At 35.9% G+C, this 23,151-nt stretch overlaps 4 protein-coding genes across 10 annotated transcripts; 3 read left to right on the top strand and 1 right to left on the bottom strand.

The window, feature by feature from the left end:
* The first annotated feature begins 660 nt into the window (after positions 1 to 660).
* Positions 661 to 6,482, top strand: LOC114721745 (uncharacterized). 4 transcript variants are annotated; one of them, XM_028907593.1, is made up of 10 exons: positions 661 to 801; positions 1,700 to 1,866; positions 1,941 to 2,005; positions 2,572 to 2,612; positions 2,746 to 2,834; positions 2,908 to 3,021; positions 3,716 to 3,793; positions 4,672 to 4,737; positions 5,338 to 5,418; positions 6,124 to 6,482. In XM_028907593.1, exons 1-10 carry the CDS (start codon positions 663 to 665, stop codon positions 6,229 to 6,231), a joined length of 948 nt encoding a protein of 315 aa, XP_028763426.1. In that variant the 5' UTR covers positions 661 to 662; the 3' UTR covers positions 6,232 to 6,482. The 4 variants fall into 4 exon arrangements, with proteins under 4 accessions (XP_028763426.1, XP_028763425.1, XP_028763424.1 ...); XM_028907592.1 differs by having other exon boundaries at positions 4,672 to 4,740; XM_028907591.1 differs by having other exon boundaries at positions 1,688 to 1,866.
* Positions 6,483 to 8,460: 1,978 nt separating this feature from the next.
* On the top strand, positions 8,461 to 11,400 carry LOC114721750 (transcription factor bHLH47-like). 3 transcript variants are annotated; one of them, XM_028907596.1, is made up of 5 exons: positions 8,461 to 8,636; positions 9,284 to 9,410; positions 9,948 to 10,066; positions 10,440 to 10,567; positions 10,753 to 11,400. In XM_028907596.1, the coding sequence occupies exons 2-5, from the start codon at positions 9,343 to 9,345 to the stop codon at positions 11,134 to 11,136; spliced, it is 699 nt and encodes a 232-aa protein (XP_028763429.1). In that variant the 5' UTR covers positions 8,461 to 8,636; positions 9,284 to 9,342; the 3' UTR covers positions 11,137 to 11,400. The 3 variants fall into 3 exon arrangements, with proteins under 3 accessions (XP_028763429.1, XP_028763428.1, XP_028763430.1); XM_028907595.1 differs by lacking the exon at positions 8,461 to 8,636 and adding an exon at positions 8,763 to 8,882; XM_028907597.1 differs by lacking the exon at positions 8,461 to 8,636 and adding an exon at positions 8,829 to 9,164.
* A 643-nt stretch (positions 11,401 to 12,043) lies between these two features.
* LOC114721748 (HVA22-like protein a) lies at positions 12,044 to 14,463 on the top strand. The gene is made up of 6 exons (XM_028907594.1): positions 12,044 to 12,452; positions 12,527 to 12,616; positions 12,764 to 12,790; positions 12,912 to 13,034; positions 13,789 to 14,035; positions 14,132 to 14,463. The coding sequence occupies exons 1-6, from the start codon at positions 12,400 to 12,402 to the stop codon at positions 14,195 to 14,197; spliced, it is 606 nt and encodes a 201-aa protein (XP_028763427.1). The 5' UTR covers positions 12,044 to 12,399; the 3' UTR covers positions 14,198 to 14,463.
* A 2,639-nt stretch (positions 14,464 to 17,102) lies between these two features.
* LOC114721744 (microtubule-associated protein RP/EB family member 1A) lies at positions 17,103 to 21,617 on the bottom strand. 2 transcript variants are annotated; one of them, XM_028907588.1, is made up of 8 exons: positions 21,130 to 21,617; positions 20,046 to 20,087; positions 19,864 to 19,950; positions 19,019 to 19,125; positions 18,745 to 18,884; positions 18,558 to 18,622; positions 18,212 to 18,325; positions 17,103 to 17,657 (listed from the first exon to the last, which is right to left on the bottom strand). In XM_028907588.1, exons 1-8 carry the CDS (start codon positions 21,235 to 21,237, stop codon positions 17,514 to 17,516), a joined length of 807 nt encoding a protein of 268 aa, XP_028763421.1. In that variant the 5' UTR covers positions 21,238 to 21,617; the 3' UTR covers positions 17,103 to 17,513. The 2 variants fall into 2 exon arrangements, with proteins under 2 accessions (XP_028763421.1, XP_028763420.1); XM_028907587.1 differs by having other exon boundaries at positions 20,046 to 20,114; positions 21,130 to 21,616.
* Between the last annotated feature and the right edge of the window lie 1,534 nt (positions 21,618 to 23,151).

Here is a 23,151-nt window from a genome sequence, read left to right as displayed (position 1 = left end):
CCAATGACATAATCTATGATAACCAAAAGAAATAAATTAGGTGAGTTGTTCTCATCAAAAACTCATAGCCTATGGCAACATATACATCTTACATATTTTCAATTTTTCACTGCTCATTTCCAAAAGCTACTTACACAGATGGGGGGAGTGGAAAATGAAATAAAAATGTTAAGTTAGCAATGTGTCATTTTATTTTGTATAAATTTTTTACTTGATTTTGGATATGCCAAAATAAGTATTCAAATCTACTAATTCAGTTTGTTGATGCTTGATATAACTCTAATCCTGCTAAAAAACTAGGTCTTAATTATAAGATTTTATTTGTAATCCTAATTATAAAATCTTGTTTGTAGTTTGCAAACGAGATTTTATAATTAAGATCAGAGTTAGTATATCATAATGTTTTTTTATAATTTTTCTTTAATTAATTAGTATGAATTTCAATGAAGTTTGGGAGAAAACAAGAAAGAATAAAAAAATATAAGTTGAACGACGAACATGATGAATAGTGAAATGAATGGTGAGTATGAAAAATGAAGGCCAGAAGAGACTCCATCACCAACAATGAGGGCGAATCAGTGAATGGATAATGGTGAAGCTACTGCCTTGATTAGTACTCTTTACCCACTGTTCAGCCATTTTTCACTGGGCGAGGAAACAAAATGACGGGGAGAACTGTTAGCTGGTGGACTCATTCCAAAACCGTGACTTTGATCTGGCTCCTCTCTGCATTCTTATTCTTCTGCTTGTTTCGAATGGCTATACTCAATTCTTCACACGCCGTAGTACCATCTTCTTTAGGTAATTACTTCCTCCTCTTGTTTAATTCTCAACCCCCCCCCCCCTAAAAAAAAAAACTATATTGCAGCTTGAAGGGTGGAAAACAATAAATTCTTGCTAACAAATCCATATAACTTTAGTGAAAATGCAATAATTCAGATGGAGAATTGATTTTCTATCTTTGATTTGACAATTTAGCCGACTAGGAACTGGTCGGGTGTATTTTTTTGGTCGATGCGTAATTCCCAGCGAGGCGGATCATAGCCTCCTACCATTAGCTAGCACTGAAGATATAACTGATGGGGTCTTGAAGTAATTGTTTCCTGTTTCAGCAGGCTTTCTCTGAATTTCTCTGTTATAAAGTATCAATTAATATCGTGAATCTATTTCCTCAAGCCGAACCCCACCCCACTGAAGAAATCCTTGCATCCTCTTCCGCTTTTCAACAAGAAAACCCAGCATTTTGAATCCACATCTTATTAGTAAATCGCTTGTCTTTTATGTGACTTAAGCAGATTATATTTTTACTACCTAGAGTATCATAAAGAAGCTTTGAGTGCATAAGGGTGCCAATTCCTCAACTTGCTATTTAGTTCTTACGAAAGGTTAGAATTTTCAAAATTATGGCTTTCCTCATCTTGCTAATCACCATACAAGTTATCAGCAGAAATTTCCTATGGAGCGTCTTTTAATTAATTCCCTTGGATGCTGGCCTTATGGTTTAGACCCGTTGGGTCAAGGTAGGAATCACAAGCCCTTAACCATTAGGCCAATCCCTTGACGTTAAAAAAGGTTTTTAAAATCTAATTTTGATTTTGGTAGACAATTTTGTGTGTACACATATATGCATGTATGTGCTTATTAGTCCCAAGAGGGGCATAGAGTGTGAGTTAATAATGTTTGGAAGGGCCTGGATCAGATCCGAAAATTTCAAACTCGGAAAGAAGATCCAAATTATATGAAAATATGGAAAGAGATCTGGATGAGCATGGAGCTGTTTTCCTAAAGCGTGGTAAAACCTCCCAGTCATTGTCTCTTTCTGATCTCTTTATGCTAAAGGATGGATCAGTAACACCAGTGCTAAAGGTAATGTGAAGTAACTGAACATGTTAATTCATTTATACTTTGACTAGCAGTTAATGGCTACTTCCTGTGTGCAGCCTGCAAATCCTCCTGTAAGAGCTAATGTTTTGTATTTGAGCACTGAATTCTCAAATCCCATATCGTAAGTACCGGAACTTTCTCCCTCTCCCTCCCCTTCCCTCCCTCCTTTTACTCTAGGTACAGAACTAATAATCATTATTATACATCTTCGTTAATTTGTGACATATTTGCCCTGTACATACACCGTTTGGAATTGGATGATCATATTTGATACCCTAGTCATTGTCTATTGTGCCGCCTTCTTTATCTGATATGAGTTGCATCACCCAGTCAGCTCATTACACTTGTGCAAAGCAGATCAGACAATCAGGATGCATATGATAGTAGTAATATTCATGGGGGTAAGAGTTAGAGTTCTCTAGAAACTTCTAGTTGGTGCATCATTAAGCAGAGAGAACACCTTATCGAGCCCTCATGAAGGAAAAACCAAAAGATTCTGACAAATATATTTCAAAATGGATACTTCAAATGACCCTGTTTGTGCCAAACAAATGTATTTCAAAATGGACCCTTGAGAGTCAGAGATGACCCTGTTTAAGATTATCACAGTATCCTCACCATTTGCAAGTCCTTCATTATTTTTTGTCTTCTATTTTCAACCTTTCACTTCTGGCTTACAATGCACAGGAAGGCTGTAAAGAATATTTTCCACCCATACTTTGATAAAGGTAAGCTATATTTGGATTAAATAACAGATTCTAATTCATTCATCAGCAGTTATTTTTAAATCACTTGAATAGCTTCAACTTCCCCCCATATTTTGTTTCAATTCATTGGCATTCTTTCACATGTGTCGGTTAGCAATCTGGTTTCAGAACTCTAGCATGTACCACTTCAGCATGTTTCATGCCTCGCACCACATTGCACCTGTACCTGCCACCAAAGAGGAGGTAAACTTTCAATGGACATTTTTGCTTTTACTTGGCAACGCATTGATCTAACATGAGGGTAATTTATTTTCAGATAGATGCTGAAGCAGCCTCTGTGCAAGCCGTTGCTCAGACATTCCGTCCTTTGAATATTGTATTAGATAGGGTGGTTCTGACTTCAACAGGAGTGCTTTTGGGTTGTTGGCAGGTTAGTTTCTATAATCTGAATCCTCTCTTATCTTTTTTCTTTACTCTCAGCCCATCCACAAAAGGGATGATTTGCACAATTCATATGCATGATTCCTTGATGCTTTCTTCTCATCTTTTCTCTCCCAGTAAAAATAATAATTGTGAAGTTTGACCAAGAGAACATTAAGAACTTAAGAAGTATTTGACCCTAAGTGAGGTCTCTGTCTTTTTCCCCTCAGTGAATGCCAAGAGTATCCGCCCATCCAAAATTGGATGTAAGACTAATTTGTTTTGGGTTGAGAGGGCAACAGTAAAACTTTCCCGAATTTAGTGTCTCTAGAAACTGAACCATGGCCATTTCCTGAAGTCCAACCTGCCACTACTATTGAAACAGTCAGTATGTTTACGATCTATGAAACTTTATTCTTTGACTCGTTCTGATTTTAAGGTTTAATGGCAGAAATTTTTGGCATTGTTGTTTTCACCATGAGAAGGAAATATCAAACGCTTATCTGTTAGCCACTCTTACTGGCCAAACCTTCTTGTTGAATTAGTGATCAATTCTTTTGTTTTTCCCCTAAATAAAGACGATGGATATCAAAAAACTTACTTTAATCTGTTTTATGAAAAATCTGAAACCATATCCATATATCTTTTAGGATATCAGACCGCATTTCACGACACCGCACTAATTATGTGTGCTTATCATGCAGGTCACTTCTGGGACAGATCCCATAGCTATTCGCGCTAAGTTGAGAAATGTGCTTCCACGTGCACCAGAGAAACAACTTGTGAGAACCAAAACAATATGAAATAAATATTCTGTTTTAAGCAAATTTATTCGTATTCAGCTGAAGCTTCAGCACCTTGTAACATTTCAAAATTTTAATAGAATCTTTTCTATCGCCATGCACAAAAATTTAGCATCTTGTGGGGAATGAAGTTGGGACATGGCCTTGTTTGGCATGACCTGAAATGTCCTCCCTTTGGCTCTATTAACCTGAGATTTTCTCTTTAGAGTTCAGCAAGTTCTAACTGATCTATCTGTTACAAACTCTGCGATTCTTACAAGTCCGCAAGACAATTTTATTGTGCACTTGTGCTTTCTTATATTTAGGTCCCCATTTGTTTACTCACTCTCCATTTAAATGTCTTTCCCATTTACTGCGTCCTGTTTTCAAGATAAGAAGCAAAATGCTTAACAGTTAGATTCTTGGGCCCATCATTGTACTATGTTATATTGTTCAACTACTATATGATATACTACCTCCGAAAAGCTAGTTGACTAATTTGAGTAGATTAAGAAAATTAGTTAAGTTAGTTGTTTGTAATAAATAGGTGTTGTCTTTCTTAAAATACCCTTGCTAATTAAGTGTATTAGCTAGAACTATCATTTGATGAAACATTTAACATGTGCTACTACTACAAGAGTTACCTTAGAAAAAATAGGTAAATATGAGAGATAAAAGGAATTTGGATCTTATATTTAGGACCAAATTGAAAGTCGAACTAGTTTTTATATTAAGGACTGAGGGTAGTTAGACATTTGATTGGTTTATGCTGGGTGGTATCTCAATTTAATTTGTGAACTTAATCTGACAATACTACTTATGCCACTGACTTTTCTTAGCTTTTTGGTTCTGGCTGATCTAGTATATCCTTTCTGCAGTATGATGCTGCTATTCTTCACACGTCTTTTGCAAGGCTTTTGGGTCGACCTAAAGCGTTGCCTACGGTAGTATGCATCTTCAGTCTTCCTTTAAAAATCGTTACTATGTATTTAGCTGATTTTCATATTCTCCAATTGCATTTGCGACTGTCCTGAAAATTTACTTTTGTCTGTCTTCTGTGGCAAGGGGAAAGATTACATCTTTAGAATGCTTATTAGAGGTGAACAGAATACAAAGTCTTACTGAATTACTTTGCTTAAGTGCACATGCAAGTGTGGTTAAATTGCACTGTATGATAGTATAATGTTCTATTGTTTTGTGATATATGCATGGGCAGACTCTAATTGGTAATATATCTGAGGAATGGTAAAGCGTCAACTGGTGTTTAAATAAAGACTAAACCAAATGAAAAAGAAAGAAAATGAAGGGCAGTTTAAGCATTCCTTTGAATTTCGACATTGAAATTTGATATTGTGGTGAATCACCTTTTATGGAGTTCCAATTCTTAATTGTTAGTTAATGATAGTTCTGCATTTTATTTTCCCCGTGTTGTTTAAATTCCAAAATATACCCCTGCTTTCTTGCCTGAGAAATGAAAAGTATGTTTTTTTAATCCCTTTTTTCAGCTCACCACTTAATTGCCTCTCAATTTTTGTTGCGCATAGGAGCTGCATACAACCTCAGAAGAACTCCAATTCTTCCATGAGCTAGTTAATCGACTCAACACAGACCTCCATGGGTTCAAGGTTTGTGGTCATATCATTTCTAGGGCAATAAGTTTTAGAATTGCAAAAAAGTCAGCATCAAAGCGTCTGGTTGGTAGAGTGAAGCTTTCTTCCCAATTCATCAGATCAAGTGCATAGTAGCCTGTCATCTGTCATTTTTAACTATATGCATTTTAGTACTGTTTTTGTTGTTATGCTTTTCTATAGACTCATTTTACGTTTTAGTCATTGGAAAGTGTCACTGATATGAATTTTGTTCCTGAAAAGAAAATATTCTATAATTAAGTCCTCAGTTTCTTTTATTTTGGTTCAGCTTGGGCCTAATTATTTCCCCACAAAAGGACCAAGTTCTCTCCAAAATGAAGAAAACTAAGGATTCAACTGAACTTGATTGGTGTCGATGAAGGAGGGAGATTTGGTCTCCTTCCTTGTTCTTCAATATTTCTTATATTTTTTAATCATTAATTGATAATTTTCATATTTTCTATTGTTTTTTAAAGCATGAACATGTCAGTCATTTTATATCTTCATTATCTGTTTTCCTTCTGGTTTCATTTTCGGTTCTGTTCGCAATTCTGAGTACCAAATGGATTTGGCATGCAAAACTCTAACCGGTGATAATTTTTCATTCACTAGTAAATTGTGAATTTAGTTTCTTTGTTCCCCCTAAATTTTATCTGACCTTCATTTGACATGCTGATGCATTGCCTGCAACCATATGAGCAGGCAACGGTGTCTGAACTCTGGTACGTTGAGGAACATGACTTGCTTGCCCTTGCACTGAATGGAAGAATGAGCGTTCGCAGGTTCAAGCTTGGCTGCTCAAGAACATGAAGTTGAACATAGACATAGATGCTTGTGAATAAAACTTAATATTACTTGATGCAATGAAGGTTCTGGTATATGCGTAATGACGAGTGATTGCCCACAAAAGGAAAGAATGAAAACATACCCACTTTTTTGACGGTTGGGGAAAAAAAACTTTTAGTTGTTGGGTTTATTATTGAGTAAAGTGTTTAACTTTTTGTGACTGGTGACTGGTATAAAGTCGTAATAATTTTTTTTTTCGGGCTTTTGACTTTTAATTTTTCTTTAAATTTGAATTTTTTACAACTGACTTTGAAAATATTATGACGGAGTGCAAAAGCTGGAATATTAAAAATGCAAAGACGAATGTGTTGTATACCATGCCATGATGGATGATCTTGGCTACCATCTCTGAAGATCAACTTGATAGATCCAAGAGAATGTGAAAGATGACGCTTCTGACAAATTTGGGGTCCTGCTTAGATTTCCAAATATCCTACTTCACCGTACGTTGTTGTGAACCAAAGGATCCAGGGGCCATCAATGCCCACTTTTTTTTTTTGTTTTGTTTTTGCCGGGCATCAATGCCCACTTGTTGTTTTGCCTTCTGCCACTATGCGTTCACGATGTTCCATTTTCTTTGGGCTTGAAACAGATTGCCCAATAATTGAAGAGGGGAAATTCCTAAGATAAATCACAAAATAATCAAAATTTTTCTTATCAGAACCAAGGTTTGAATCATCACTGAGAGAGTTACTGACATTTAGTGTTTAAAAGTATGGCGAGTAGAATTACCTTCAGTGAGAGAATACCTTGTCAAAAAAAAAAAATCTCTTATCATGTGAGCCTCAGCCAAGGTCATTTGTTTGATTGCAGCGGCTTGATTTGTGGGAGGCACGCGCTTTGGAAATGTTAAGGACCGTAAAGCAAAGGCGTCGGGGCCCACCTGTGACGGGTACCCTTCTCGTCACGCCCTTCACTGTGGATGCCACACGCTTTTCTCTTTCTTTATTCCGTTTTATACATTTTTGTCCCCAAGCGCCCTCGTCTTTTTCTATTTCCCCTATCCTCCCCTTGGTGCCGACGACCAGCGGTTTGCCTCTGTCTCTGATGGCAGTGGAGGGCTGACATGGACAAATGAATCAGAGCTGACCTCAACGTGTTCCTTTGTGGTTTGCCACGTCATCATCAGAAGGGGATGGGACTAGCTCGTTCCTACTAAATCCTAACCACTGGGCAGCATATTTAAAAAAAAAAAATGCTCACATACTTTTAACGTACCGTGTCACGTGGCGTTTGTTTAATCTGACGTGTTGTCATCCCCTCGGTCTGGTTTCCACCCCATTTACGGCACTCCCAAATTATTTTAATAGTGTGTGTGTGAGTGACGGCTGAAAAGTGCTTCTTCTATTCCTCTTCTTCCTTGATCCGTGTCAAAGGTCAGATCAATTGCTCAAACTCCCACCCTCCTATGAAGATTGAAGAAGTGCGTGGGTCCGCCATTTTCTCGCTTTAGCTTGCTACCCAACAAATTTAGTTTCATGCTTTTTTAATTAAAAATAATAATTAGCTAACGAATTGGAAAAGAGGTCACAACTCGCTAAATTAAGTAATAAGTAAATGCAACGTTGCATGTTTCTATTAGTAAATACACAAGTGACATGGTATATTGAGAATATGCAAGAATTTTTTTCAACTCTCAATCATATTCAAAAATAGGGAACCCAGCGATGGATTTGAAAATTAAGGTGAAGTACATGAGTCGTAAAGATTTTTTTTTTTTTTGTCATTAGTAAAGCGGGTGGAGAGTGGAGACTCTAATATTCTTTAAAAATACTATCTCATTTTCTAATTATAAGAGCTTATTTGTAATTTATAATAAGATCTTATAATTAGGATACAAGATAGTATATGTATATATATTCATATACTCTTTTGATTCTAAATATAAGACCCTTATACACACAAGTAAAAGAGTTTTATATTTAGTATTAGAAAAGTATTTTTAAATAATAAATAGAAAGATATAAAAAGGAGCATGACTAGTGCGGCGGGGAGAGAGAGGAGTGATGAGGTGGGCGGGTGAGGATAGAGTGGGCGCCAGACAAGGGAAAAGAGAGAACAGGCGAAGATCACGTGGAAGACTCTTGAGAGTGCTTCGTCCCACCAAAATGGCATGGGCTCGCCACGCGCGTTCCTGTGACGGGTCCTTTCCCGCCACGCTCTCTCTCCTCCTCGCCGCCTCCTTCCTCGTCCACCCTTTACAAAAGTACAGAATATCCCTCCCTCTAACTCTCTCCCTCTCGCCCTAATTCCCAACCAACACCATACTGTTCTATCCCCTGCCTTACCTTGAATTTTATCCTCACTCTAATTCCGTGTTTTTCTTTTTCACCTCCCCTTCTCAACCCCGTCTGTTCGGCTTTAAGGAGGTAAGAGCTCATCTCTTCTTACGTGTTCTTCTGGTTGCTTTCAAAGTGGTTTATTGTCTTTTTGAGTTTGATCCATTGAATTTCTGTGTGCCCCCTTTCGTTTCTTGCCGGTAGACTTCTATTGAGTAAGTGGTCTTTGGGAATGAAATCTGGGGAATTCGTTTGATTCTCTCCTGCGTGAATTAATTAGAGGAGAAATGAGGAATTCGATTTGCTGTTGCTGGCATCTTGGCGGTAGAAAATACGGTGGTTTTCTTTTTATTTTTCTTTACATGATTCAATTTCCTTTACCTTTCTTCGGCATCTCACAGCGTTAGGATCTCAATGAGTTGAGTGTTACAGACTTGCAGCTAACAATACTGCCAGACTAGTTACAAATTCGTTATGCATTAATTGGATTTGTTAGTTTACCAATTATAGTCGATCATGTGATTTATATCGATGGACAGGGGGACCGTGAGGAGGCGTCAGAGTGGAGGCAGATAGAGTGCTCTGCCTCTGCCTCCAGACTAATCTTAATAACTGATAGTTAGGTTTCCTTGTTGCAGAGCCTCCTGAACTACTGGGGTTTTGCCTATTATATGTTCAATGCCACTGACAATCTCACACCATATTGATGTGGATTTGTATTTTGTGTCTACTTTTAGGAATTTGTGTTGTACTGGAAGAATTGTGTGAAGGCATCTCTGGTTTTTGTTACTTCTTTATGGGATCAGAAGCTCCCGCTATGGCAGCCGAGGAAGTCAATATGTTAGAAGGAACATCAAAAACCAGGTCTGTCATTCTAATGCCTGGACATTTGGTTTTTACTGTCAGTTGATATGCCTTCCAAGTCCATAGTAGCCTAAAATAATCTATACATTGACGTTCCCAAAAAAAAAGAAGAAGAAGAAATCTATACATTGAAAATTATAATGTAAAGAGATTTTGTTGGCTACTTTCTTTCTAGCGCATCATTCGATCCATTTGTTTCCAAAGCATACTTGTTTACCCATTGTACTAAATTAGTCTGCTCTAAATATGTTTTTCAAGCCAGGAATTCTTTGAATTGGTTTCAAAGCTTTTGATGTAATGGCTTAATTGTGTTACAGACTAATACAAGAATAAGCTTAACTAGTTTTGAGTTTTTGATTGTCTTAGGTATTTTTGTTAGTTGTAGTTTATGGTCCACAAGTATATATTTAAGTTTAAATTACTTGAAAGTAGTTGTAATTGTGGCACTACATGTCGTAGTGGCTCAACACCATCAACTTAGATTGAGCATTTGGTGCAAGTTCTGTATTGATCTTCTGAAATCCTTGTGTGCTGCAGTTCTTGTCCTGGTAAAAAGAACCAAGGGAAAATTCCCAAAAGAATTCACAAGGCTGAAAGGGAGAAAATGAAGCGTGAGCATCTGAATGATCTCTTTGTCGATCTTGCCAATGCTCTTGGTAATTACTTGAGCCACAATCTCATTTTTGAGCTTTGCTTAAATGACGCTGCCTGACCCCTCTCTTGAGAGATATCCAAATTACATTTTGAAAATCTATACTCCCTTTTCTTGAAATAACACCCCCACACACCCTAAATAATATCATTCTTGAAGGTGCTCTTGGGGTATTTTAGCTTTAGGGGATTTGTGAATGTATTCATACTGGGAGAGGGGGCTGTGTAATTTAAGTATGAACTGTCCTTCTATTTCCTATACTTGTGGTTTTACTTTATAGCTTAATTTACTTCATCATGTTACTAGATATGATATTAGTTTTGCCATTTTCCCCCCTGCTAACTACCTTATTTTTTGGGATGGGTTGGGTTGAACAGAACTAGGTCAGCAAAACAATGGAAAGGCGTCCATATTGTGTGAAGCCACTAAGCTGCTAAGGGACCTGCTCGGTCAGATTGAGGCCCTTGAGAAGGAGAATGTGTCTCTGCTGTCTGAATCACATTACGTAAGCACTTAACGCACTTGTTACTCCTTTCCTTTGAATTTATGCAATTGAGAATCTAATCTTTCCGCTAGCTTCTGCTTGTCAACTTTGCAGCATACTTTGAAAACTGATAATTAGATTTTCGATGTCAAAAGTCATCTGCATTTTAGTAACAAGTTTTTCATGCATTTGCTTTCATTGAGCAGGTTACCATGGAGAAGAATGAGCTGCAGGAGGAAAATTCTGATCTAGAAACACAAATAGAGAAACTTCAAGGCGAGATAGAAGCACGAGTAGCACAATCTAAACCTGACCTAAATGCACCTCCTCCAACAGAAGAACTTGAGCCACCAGAGCAAACAATTTTTCCTAGAGAGTGTCTCCAATTGCCTACCGTTGATCCTACATTGCAACAAGGACCCGCGGTAGTAGTTGTCCCCTTTCGTCCCCAGCTTCAACCTTCTTTTCCCACCCCAAACATCACTGAGCTCACTTCAAACTCCATTGTTAGTAAACCTCATGCCAGGTATCCAACCCCTGCAGACTCATGGCCATCGCAGTTGCTTGGAGAGCAGCCAACATCAAGCTAAGAGAAGTTGAACGTGCAGAGTTTTATTTTCACTGGTTATTGGCTGCACCTGTAGAGTTAGTTCATTCCAAATCAGCAACCACACTTGGAGCCTTCGTACATAGACTGTTAATTAGATGTGTCTCTAGATCTGTGTCACTCACTCATTTGTTTAATGATGGAATTAACTCTCGACTCGAGCTTTTGGTCCTGTCCCTAGTGGCTGCTTGAGGCGGAATGATTTCTTGAAAAAGGAGGCATAAGTAAAGAACCCTGTTACGGGCAATTTGAATCTTCTAAAGTTGTAAAGGTAATTACATATGATTTAAAAAAAAAAAGCTTTAATCAAATGGTGGGGTTAAATTATAGTTGTGTGAATCTGATAGAGCCTTTGTAACGGAGACACGTCCCAACTCCCACCAAGTCCGTCATAGTAAAGGCTACGTCCTATCTTTATCTTTACTCCCTAGCAAATATATATTTAAATATAAGATACATTTTCTAATGGAAACAGTACGACAAAATAAATTTTATATTTAGAATTTTTATATTCCACATCAATTAGGACATACCCCGAAACTGAGAACAACGGTTTAATGGGCATGGGGTCGGAATAAAACTACAGTGCTTTGTGTTGGGTGATGATATAATTTCAAAAACTATTATACTACCTCCACTTTTTAATATAAGACTTCTTTTAATTTTTATTTTGATCTTAAATATAAGACCCTAATCAGTTTTATCTCTCATGTTTATGTATTTTTTTCAAGATAGTCTTTTTAATAATTGTAGTTCTAACCAATATAGTTGATTAGTAGGAATATTTTAGGAAAGACAACACTTATTTATTACAAATAACTAACTTAACTTCTTTTCTTAATCTACTCAAATTAGTCAATTGGTTATAATTAGGACCGGAGATAGTATTATATTGTAAGGAATAGAAGTGATAGATCATGGAAAATACGTACACGCACATATGTATAAGCGATGACTTTAAGAAGTATAAATAGTGCTTTATTTCTAAATTTATTGAAATAAATTTTAATTTTAATTTGAAGAAAAATCAAAGTAAAACTGTAAAAGACAACCGACACCGGCAGCTGGCAAATTCCGGAAAGGAACTAGGTTCAAAAATAAGGTTGGTGTAAAAGATTCTGTGCTTGAGGCCCAAAGTGGTCCTGCGCTGGGATCAAGGAATCAACGCTTAAGACTCAAAAGCAAATAATCTGAACCCGAACTCCAGTAATGCACAGTATGATTGGAAATTGGAGCCTACACTCGGATGCACAGTCACTCTAACCCCAACACCCACAGGCCACGCTGGTTTTCTCCCAGGTAAGGTACACAGAGCACCTTTCTCTCTCCCTCTCTCTGTTCTCTTCGGTCTAATCGAAACCCACAGGCTACAGATCCCCCTTGAGAAATCACGGTGTAGAAATGGGGTCTGGAGCCAGAAATTTCCTCAGGGTGCTTCTCAGCAACTTCGATGTTCTTGCTGGGTAATGTCTTTTTTCTTTCTACGAGTTAGTGGCTTTACAAGTTAAGCTGATTTTGCCTGTAGCCATTTGGATTTTCTTTTTGTTTTTATTCAATGCCATTGTTATTTCATACTGACTAACAACATATCTTTCGGATTTATTGTCCAGCCCCTTGATCAGTCTCGTCTATCCTCTGTAAGTGCAATGTTTATTTTATTATTATTTTTTTTTCAGAAGACGTTATTTTAACTAGCCTGCGGCACTTGGAAACTGAATTTAATATTATGTCTTGTGGGATTCTTTTGTTCAATCACAGATATGCCTCAATTAAGGCAATTGAGAGCAAGTCTCCTGTGGATGACCAGCAATGGCTCACTTACTGGATTCTCTATTCCATGATCACCCTATTTGAGCTTACTTTTTATAAAGTTCTTGAATGGTAATCAAGTATCTTACCCAGTGCTATGAATCATTTTTTTGATCTTTTGTATGTTCTGCTTGTTAAACTGGAGATACTCTTGATTTTATCCCCAGCATAATCTTTTGAGGGTTGCCGGCAACGTAGTTAATCTTTGAACCATTTTCCATTGTCTATTAGAAATATTTTTCCAGTCATGGGTGAAGTGCAGTAGTCACATGCTGTTTTCTGTTAAATCTTTTTGGTTTAGCGCCTAAAACTTGCACATATGTTGTATCCATTTGGATGCGTACATCCTATTGATGTATTTTATGGAAACTAATGAACCCAATACAAATTTTATTTTAGTTGTCTAACGATTGGCTTGCAAACATGGCATCCTTTCTTTTCCACTGTGATTTTAGTTTTCAATAGTGCTGTCATAAGTATACAAACATGAAGGTTTGAGAATAAAAGATTGGAAAGATGGAGGTATTACCATCATGGAAGGCTTAATGGATCTGCATCAATGCGAAAATATTAGAGGGTAATCCTACCAAGAGGGATCTTTTTTATCATCAGGTTTATCCTAAGATTCTCTCTCTAATTTCCTAAATTATAATGGGAGAATCGATAAATACATCTAGTAATGAGAAAGCTCATCCTTTTCAGAGGTAAATCTTTCCATATAATTACCCAAGTATATAACTTTGATCGCTTTGGATGATTACTGGCATAAGATATTTAGAGGAAATGATACTAGACAACAACAAAAATTCTCAACCTTTTATTGCAGGATACCTATCTGGTCATACGCAAAGCTGATATTAACCTGCTGGTTGGTCCTCCCCTACTTTAATGGTGCTGCCTATGTTTACGAGCATTATGTGAGACCCTTGTTTGTCAATCCTCAGACTATAGTAAATGTCTGGTACGTCCCAAGAAAAAAGGACTTCTTCAGTAAGCCAGATGACATTCTAACTGCTGCAGAGAGGTACATTCAACAGCATGGAACAGAAGCATTTGAAAATATGATCAACAGGGTATGTCCAATTTGTGATGCTTTAATATTGCAGATATATGTACTTTGTTATTAATTCTTCATGACATTAATGCCCGGCCATGCCCCTGTTATGTAGGCTGATAAATCAAGGAGGAGGAATGATGGCTATACAGCGTATTATGATCACAGTTATGGATACTGAGTATTGTTTCTTCAATCATGTAAAATGCAGTATTGTAGCATATCTTGGATGATAGGATGGGTTTCATGGACATGTTCGCCCGGTTCTTTTACTTTGTTTTCTTCTTGTCGTTGGGGATAGTTGATTTTTCCCCGTGTCCTCGCTTGTCTTGTATGGTATTCGATAGTATGTAATTATCCCAGGCTTGGTCATACGTTTGAACTCCCATGGTCGTGACACCAAGGTACATAGATAATGGAGGTACAAAAGCAGCTGTGTTGATATTATTCATAGTTGGCTCGCGTCCCCCTCCCCCCTCTTTCCCCATTTTAGCGATTCAAGCATATTGATTCACGAAAAGCACAATTCAGGACCTCAAGCTGAAGCTAAGCCTGGATGAAAGGGTTCTTTCTGCTCAAGAGGTGCTCGTTTGAGGGATCCAATCTTGCAATGTGAAATAGTTAAAGGAGGCTTGTAAACTTACTGGTGTCCAGCGGTTGGCGACAATGATTTCATGTATGGAATTTTACCGAAGAAGATGATGAAATTTTTGTGGATCTGGCGAATATCGTTGATTTTGAGTTGTTATGCTTTAATTCATGAGATCAGCATTGATTCTTGAGTTTGTTAACAAATTTCTTAAATGGTTTTGTTTGCTTCTGTATACCATGATTTTGTGCTTCCAGATGCTTTTGTTGGAAATCCATGCATTGATTCCGTGCTTTCCAGAATGGATTTCTGGTCAATTGTGTGGATTGGTCTCGGGAACGTCTAAATTTTTTGATTTCTGGATACAGTCGACGTGTCTTTGATTGCTTACTCTTCTTATCTCTGAAGCCTTTTTCGTGCTTCCACGTAGCTCTGCCTTTGTTTCATGGGAGAATTACAATACAACAATAACAAAGCCTTACTTTACTAGATGGGGCCGGCTATATGAATCGCATGTTATTGAGTTCTATCCAAAATTAAATTTTTGGATTACACTGGTTTTAAAAAATAATTATAGAACAAGTTTCAGAAGTTGTTATTTTTTATTTTGAAACTTTTCATTACAAATTATTTAAATTGTTATTAGAATTTTTTAGTAATTATTTTTTTTTAGGAGTTCATTGTAATTTTTCCTTGTTTCATTTGACGAAGAACAGCTGTGTTGAACTCGTGGTTCTTAGCTGGCTGCACTCATGCTCCCATCCCTTGCTGCTTTTAAAAAGGTCAAACATCAGGACTAGTCACAGTGAATGAGGGTCATTAAATTAGCTTCTTTTTTTTTTTTTAATGTAAATTTGTTTTGAAAATTTTTACTAAGAAATTATATTATTTTGAAAGGTTTTTGGAAATCAAATGGGAGGTCTAATCACAGTTGACGAAAGGTTATTAAATTAGCTGTTTTTAATTATGATATAAATTTGTTCTAAAAATTTTCAATAAAAAATAATATTGATTTCAATGTTACTCTAGAAGTGTTAATATAAATCCTGTTTAGTACGAAACGTTGAAAATGAGAGGTAAAATTTAAGATTGAGATTGAGAAATATGATATTCTCCAATCTCACCTCCATGGGTTTGTCTAATCTCATGTAACGAGCAATTACTCGTGTTAAATAATTTTTTAATAATTTTTCTCAATTACAATATCAATTCTTAGTTCTTATTTTAAATGCTTCATATCATAGGTTATCATAGAGTAATGTTGCCTCTTATCCTTAAAAGCATCAACAAGATAGGGTAATACTATTACGTTTTGAAATTTTTGGAATGATATTAAACTCAAAAAATTTGGCAATATTGCTCTTGAGCGATAATATATGGGTTTGCGTCTTAACCCCCCTTTTTTTCTGGGGGCGGGGGGAACGGAATTTATTTGGGCAGAAGTAATAAATCATATAGCATATAATAAGTAATTTTTTTTGTTGGGAAATTTGGTTAAAAATGCTTGTTTAAAATTTTAATTAGCTAAAAACATTTAAATTTAAGCGAATACATCTATGATTCATGGGTATAACTTTTCTTCTATTGTGTGTAATATATTTTTTGCTGTATGCAAATAACTTTCATATTGATGATTGTTGCACATCATTGATACTGATACTATATTTCATACAACAGAAGAAGAAAAAAACTTCTACTTACAAATCATAGTTACACTCACTTAAATTTAGATCATTTTAAACAATAAAGTTTTTGAAGACGAACTTTTAACTAAATTTCCCTCAGAATCTTAGGATATTCACCGATCAAACCCACTACGTCCCTTTATATAAAAACATTTTATGTCAGAGAGCTACAACATACCAGGCATAATAAGCAACTGATGTTTTGTATTGAGCGAAAGGTCGAAGGGCTGTTGCCACTTGCCAGGTTGATTTGATGAATTCAAAAGGAACGGATAATAGAGAGGAATTCCTTAATACGTAGAAAATAGGTTATATTTATAAAATTTTTATTGTATCTTTCTTATTACTATCAATTTATTTTTTTATTTTTATTTGATAATATGAAGTCTTTTCATTTATGAATTAATATTTGATTGAAAAAGGCGGGGGAATCTTCCCTCTCATCCGTGACTATTGTTATTAATTTACTGCCATTATTTTTTTGTAAGACCAAGAATTTTTTTTTTTGGGGCCAGATTGTAAGATCAAGAATATTCTTTACTAATTAGATATTGACTGTTTTTGAGTAGTGAACAAAAAAACCTTCTTACCATTTATATCAACCATACACTAATGTCAATTCTAATACTCAGTCACTTCTCTTCAATATTTTTACTGTCCTTGTTCCAAAACTCCAATGGTAAAGAAGGGCACGAATCAGAGGTACATGCTATTATGTGTAAATGTCAATTGATTCTATTGTGGCAAACAGTAAAACTCCATCCCCCACATAATTCCCAGCTAAAACGAACGGAATATTCCAGTCTTCGCAGATCTACTAATATGCTAACGTTGATCTCATAAATTAAAAAAACTGACAAAGTACAATACAGTAACCATGTTATTCGAGACATAAAAAACCACTCAGAACACTGGGATTACAGAGGACCTACAAAAGGATACTCCCAAGTCCCAACTATGGCTATAAGCCTATAACCACTTCCACTTCTCAAACTGCAGTTGTCAGAAAGTTCTTACAATCTTATTCAGTAGAAGAAAAGGATGGTGATAACAACTTAGCTGGAACGAATAGTTATTGCTTGCTTTGTCATTGTCCATCCAGCTCCTTCAAGGGTAACAAATGCACCCTTCCATAACCACGAGAAGGATCAGCGGCATCATGTCACTGAAAACACCAGTAGGCATGTTAAACAGCATCAGGATAAGCTATTTCTACAAGATGATCAAGTTTCCGGGTCGGCTTCAGCTTCTGCTTGTTCTTCAGCATCATTAATATTCAAGCTTTGGTTAAGATAATCCTGCGCTTCTTCTAATGCTGATTCCTTTTCATCAGCAGCATACAAAATCTTCTTTATTGCGACAGACATCTGCAAATGGAACATATGAACAATAGCTTACACTTATAACTCGTCTAAGAATCTGGTTTATTTTGCTATATAGAGGTAAAAAGCACTTAACGCGTTGATAATGAGCTTGAGATTATTTGGATCAACACCATGCGCTTGGGAATTAAAAGTTTGTAAAATTTATACATGCAACGCGGTCCAAATTTACAAAATCTAATACCATGGCAGACATGCATTTTGATTTTTGAGGGAGGCAGAAAAACCAACGTGCAACAAGCAGAAAAGAAAAGTTATTTGAGAGTTTCAGACTCTACAAGGTGTCTTAGACAAGAATTAATAGTTGGAGAACTTAAGGGCTAAGGCTGACCACAATTCATCCAATCTGCCATATAAGAACCATGTGGGAAAAAACTACTTAAAGGTACAGATGATAGAAAAGCATTAGCTAGAAGCCTAGAACATGGGAATGACATATGACAGGGGCTAAAAGAAAATAACAGATAAATCTTATCACTGAAAATGCAAGGGGAAAAAAGATAGAAGCAATGCAAGCAAGCCTTCATGAGAACTCTTACAGGGAGATTCTCTAGTTCTGGAGTCTGGCAAAGAATTTCTATATCCCTCAATTTTGCAAAGTAGAAGTCCCTTTCTTTTTCCAGGAGATCCACAGAAAGTTTGAGATCAGTAACCTGTGAAACAGAAGAATAGAGAACTAAACAATGAATAAAGTAAGAAGGTAGACGGGTTTTTTCAATTAAATTTTAAGCAACAAACTATCAAAGGAAGTGCTAATATAGAACATATAAATTTTGGTTGAGTGAGGTTGTGGAAGCAAGCAGCAATACGCAGAAGGAGAATCAACTACTATGCAGCCATTTCCTAAGCATGGAATGACAAATATAGAGGCCCTAATATTCGTACCTCCTTTGACAAAGCCTGAATCTCTGCTGAAGAAGCTGCTTCACTTGACTGAAACTGTTTGGACCCTGTACTCAAAGAATGAGCCAAATAGAAGTGACCAGAAAATGAGAGAATTAAAAAAAACTAGTAACATGGTAAAGCTAATAGGAAAATTGCAGTCAGACTTGGGAGATGCTAATAAGCCAACCAGAAGTTCTATTAGAATTGAATGCATTGCTTGAAGCAGGATTATTCATGATGTTTGTCTGCAGTGATTTTGTGTTCCTCACAGAGCTCCTAGTCCGGTCTTTTCCACCTTTGTTCCTCCGCTCCACAGGATTATAGTTCCTGCAAGAATGGACAAGATTTGACACAAACAGACAGTAAAATATGAGTAGCTTAAGTGCATGTCGCAGCATCATTTGTCTAAATATACAAAGGTGTATTAAATGATGAACAGGATGCTAGAGCAAGTAGCACACTCATTCACAATGCCACCATTCACAGAATCACAGTGGCGTTTCAGCCATTGCAAGAACTCCAAGTTGTCCAAAGGTCGTCCTTTAACAAGCCTGTTAACTTCAATATGCTGTGAGAAGGTAGTAATGTTAGAACAATAAAAGGAAGCACAAGTTATAATTCTGCCATAGTACTTTCATAGCAGTCTTTGATGTATGCAATTTTGTCTTTAAGATATTGCCATAAATCATGAGGATTATTCACGTGATGGCATAGAACCCACGCAACCAACAACATAAATAAGAGCACATTTCAGGATAAAAACATAAATAAGAAAAAAACAGGTATCAATAAATAAGCAAGAAAAACAAAAAGGAGAGATCTGAATCTGGAATGGAATTATGCCATTCAGCGTACCCAGATAAAAGCATAATCGAGCATCAATACTAACAGCCAATATGAAAAAAAAAAAAAACTAAGTTTATGGAAAAAAAGATAAAACTTTATCGATGGTAAATCATTCCATTGAAACCTCAATAAAGAAATTATGATTACCATGATGTCATACTGGAATGAAAGACACTGAACAGATATCACAACCAAAAGTTATCATAAGCCAGATACCAAGCAGTATTTCTCACTTTCCATATTTCTTAATTCATGGGGAGTAAAGTTCTCTCAACATTTTATTATATCTCAATTGAGTCCAAACTAAATAGAGTACTAGCTGGAATGACAATGCTCTTGGAATGGGAGACAGAGACCTAACCCCCCCCCCCCAACACACACACACAAATATACAGTGAGAAACAGATATATTCCAGGAAGAACTATAGCTCCTTAGCGTACAAATTACAAATGGAAGTACCTTGTCAATTTTCAGCTTGTTGAGTGTTTCCTGCAGAATTTTGTAATTCTGTATCATATCATACTCGGTTTTTGCATCAAAATTCACCTAGAATAAATGCCAGATTGCTAATGTTATCAATCTTTCAAATAAGATGCATTATAAGGTCAGAATAGAAAGGATAACTGAAGCCATGCTGCCACCTTGTGAATTGGAACAACCCCTGGATATGTCAAGTCCATCATCTGGCATTGTACAGCACCAGATGCAGCCTAGCCAATAGAATAAAGCAGGATCAGAATCAAAAGTAGGATTCCATTAGAGATAGTTAAAGATTGCTACGCCTGAAGTAACTCGAGGGTTCACTTAAAAGTCAATTTCCAGGTTATCAGCACGACCATCTTTGATGATGAAATAAATTCATTGCCTCTTAAACCAAAAACAAAAAGGAAAGAGAAAAAAGAAGACAGACTCTAGATTTTGAGTTTGAAGCAAAAAAAATGATGATAGACAGACGAATTTCAACATTTGAAAACAGCATTAACAATTTGGACAATGCAATTGTTAACTTCATTCTGAATTTCCATATTCATTGTGAATTTAACAATCAGCAAGTCAAACATATGTGGGCCTATACAAGCACAACAATAGCCAATTTGCTCCAATAGTGGAATTAAAAAAAAAAAAAATCTTTAAATCTTGGGCTGTATACGATGCGAGAATCATTTACACTCTAATGCCTACGCAAACAGGGCATATGTTAATAGGAATCGTGTCCTGAAAACATAAAGCCAACTCTGATGAATTATCTTGAGTAGAAAAGCTGTTTACAAAGTTTAAAACAGAGCAAACAATTTATCATGCTGAAGCATATCATACGGCGAATTTTTCACACGTCCAATCAATATTTAAATGCATTACGAACAAGACTATTAGAGTTCAACTCCGTAGAGTTCCCGCAACATCCTTCAAGGCTGTAATCCGTACTATTTTCTTAGGCAATTCCAAATTGGGTCTTTCGAGAAAATTGGTGACAAGAAATTTAACAAGAGAACTAGTTTCTCCAGGACGTCATGTAGAACAAGGAAAACGCCCCAAGAGATAATATTCTTCCTGGATACGTAAAGGAATGGAAGCAATCCTTCAGCCTTAGTGTAGCGACCCAACAAGGGAATGAGATACAGATTTCACTCAATCCAGCGAGCAAGAAATGGAAGAAGGTAAACAGATACCTGTCTGAGGGTGTAATATAAGTTATATAACACGCAAAACAAAACCCAAAGTTACCTCCTCAATGCGAGAGAGATTCAGCTGAAGTCTATTGTTGATCCAATTCAAAATCTCATTCCTACCGACAAAATAGGCACTGTCCATAATACCTATACTCGACGCCATTTCTGGTAAAATCCCAGAAGACTTATCCTTCAGGAGAGCCCACGGAGGGGGGTGGGGTTGGGAATGGAAGAAGGTAGAAGAAGAAGAAAAGGACGATGACTACGTAGACTCGTGCAGAGGGAGGAGTCAAGATTTAGGGACGAAATATTAGGAATGGTGAAACAAATTTAGGGTAAAATGGGAATGCAACGAAAGGGAATTGAACGGTGAGTGAATAATTGAGAATGCCGAATGAAAGAGAACGAAATAGGACACGAACACGAAACCAAGAGAAAACCCAGACTCCACAGTCCCGCTGCCAATTCACGTATTCACTCCACTCACCATTGACGCAAAAGTTAACGCATGGACAGGTGGGAATCCAATCTTTTCCCTTAAAGAGTGAGAATTTAATAATAATTAGTAAGCAGTTTGCTCGTTTTCATTTGAATTTGATGATGTCATCCTCCTATTTTGGTGCCAAATGACAAGGAAAAAGATTTCATTTTTGAAAATACGAGTATCATATTACTGTTGAGGAGGGGGGTGTTGAATCCCGTTGATTCTTTTACATCAGCTCGCACGCGGGGGTGGAAACAGGATCAGGTTAAATTAGGGCTTGTTTTTCACAGGCCTAACATGTGTGTTTTCATGCTTTTTTCAGTCTAGGTTTTGCCGATCAAACTTTTGCCAATCAAAAGTTTGGCCTGGCTTAAACCTATTAACAAGGCCTGTAATATTAAAAATTTTTAAATGCATAATAAAAAATATATAGACTAATAAAAAATAAAAAATACATAATACATAATAATTATTTTTTAATCTTATCTTTTATTTAATTTTTAATATCATAAGTACTATTTTAAATCTTAATTATAGTTAATATTATTGAAAATAAGTTATAATTATACCTTAAAATTTAGAATAGAACTACATATAAGTATAGAATGAAAACTAAAATTAAGACAAATAAATAAAAAAATTATTAACTTTACAAAGAATCTAGGGATATCATAATTTGATTAACATAACACACAAATAATTAATTTATCAATTCTTCCCCTTTTTTTAGCTATCCTTCTAGAATAAATTTTTTAATTAATTTTTTTACTATTTTATCTATGTTTTTAAAAATTTATTGACATTACTATTTTAAATTGTATTCTCATCTTTACTTCCAAAATATATTTCAAAATTTAATAAGCATTAACTACGTATAAAAAATAAATTAAAAGAGAATATTGGAAATAATAGTATCAACTAAATTTTTATATTATAATAGATTTAGGTCGGCTTAACCTTACTCTTTTATATTTTTAAATAGGTTAAGTTAGTTCAGGCTAAATATTTACAGGTTCTACAAGCCATCCACCCTCGCAAGAAACTTCTTAAGAAGGCTCCATATTTAATTTATTTCCGTGTGTTTGTGTGGTGACTTGTGTCTTGGTCGGCCAATAACATACAGCTATATTTTTTGGTTTTTTCGTCAGCTGATTATCCAAAAGGCTTAACAGTAACACACGCGCTCAACAATGCTTTTGCTGTTTTAGTAAAAAAAAATCATACCTTTTTGTCGTTAACCACAATTAAAAACAATGTTTGCATTGAAGGAAGTGATACTGATGCAAACCTAATCTTGGGGGCAGGGCCGAACTTGGCAAGCTTTCTATAACTTGGAAACTATACACTTTTTATTCATTATTAACCCGATAATCAGCACTTTTTAATTTGGTTTATAATTCAAAATTTACTTGTTCTAATTTGACTGGAAAAAAATTAGATCTAAATTGACAAAGTGATTTTTTTATATAATATATTGATCACGAGATTAAAATATTATTTTATATATCTTTTATAAAACCAAAAAATATTTTCAAGTTCTTAAATTAAAATGTTGAACTGAGTGATATATGAAAAAATGTATTTAATTATAAG

Source organism: Neltuma alba, unplaced genomic scaffold (assembly GCF_004799145.2).
Source record: "Neltuma alba isolate B1F8T4 unplaced genomic scaffold, ASM479914v2 tig00012064_pilon, whole genome shotgun sequence".
In the NCBI taxonomy this organism is placed as follows: domain Eukaryota; kingdom Viridiplantae; phylum Streptophyta; class Magnoliopsida; order Fabales; family Fabaceae; genus Neltuma; species Neltuma alba.
Note: the sequence above shows the minus strand (reverse complement) of the source record. Positions and strands in the feature narration are given on the sequence as shown.

Coding starts and splice junctions, on each gene's coding strand:
- LOC114721745 (XM_028907590.1), top strand. CDS start 663: ATGACGGGGAGAACTGTTAGCTGGTGGACTCATTCCAAAACCGTGACT. Junction 4,741..5,337: donor CTAAAGCGTTGCCTACGGTA/GTATGCATCTTC, acceptor TGTTGCGCATAG/GAGCTGCATACAACCTCAGA. Junction 5,419..6,123: donor CAGACCTCCATGGGTTCAAG/GTTTGTGGTCAT, acceptor CCATATGAGCAG/GCAACGGTGTCTGAACTCTG.
- LOC114721750 (XM_028907595.1), top strand. CDS start 8,834: ATGAGGAATTCGATTTGCTGTTGCTGGCATCTTGGCGGTAGAAAATAC. Junction 8,883..9,283: donor TCTTGGCGGTAGAAAATACG/GTGGTTTTCTTT, acceptor GTCTACTTTTAG/GAATTTGTGTTGTACTGGAA. Junction 10,067..10,439: donor CGATCTTGCCAATGCTCTTG/GTAATTACTTGA, acceptor TGGGTTGAACAG/AACTAGGTCAGCAAAACAAT.
- LOC114721748 (XM_028907594.1), top strand. CDS start 12,400: ATGCACAGTCACTCTAACCCCAACACCCACAGGCCACGCTGGTTTTCT. Junction 12,617..12,763: donor AACTTCGATGTTCTTGCTGG/GTAATGTCTTTT, acceptor TTTATTGTCCAG/CCCCTTGATCAGTCTCGTCT. Junction 13,035..13,788: donor TTTTATAAAGTTCTTGAATG/GTAATCAAGTAT, acceptor CTTTTATTGCAG/GATACCTATCTGGTCATACG.
- LOC114721744 (XM_028907587.1), bottom strand. CDS start 21,237: ATGGCGTCGAGTATAGGTATTATGGACAGTGCCTATTTTGTCGGTAGG. Junction 20,115..21,129: donor ATCTCTCTCGCATTGAGGAG/GTAACTTTGGGT, acceptor TCTATTGGCTAG/GCTGCATCTGGTGCTGTACA. Junction 18,885..19,018: donor AATGGTGGCATTGTGAATGA/GTGTGCTACTTG, acceptor CCATTCTTGCAG/GAACTATAATCCTGTGGAGC.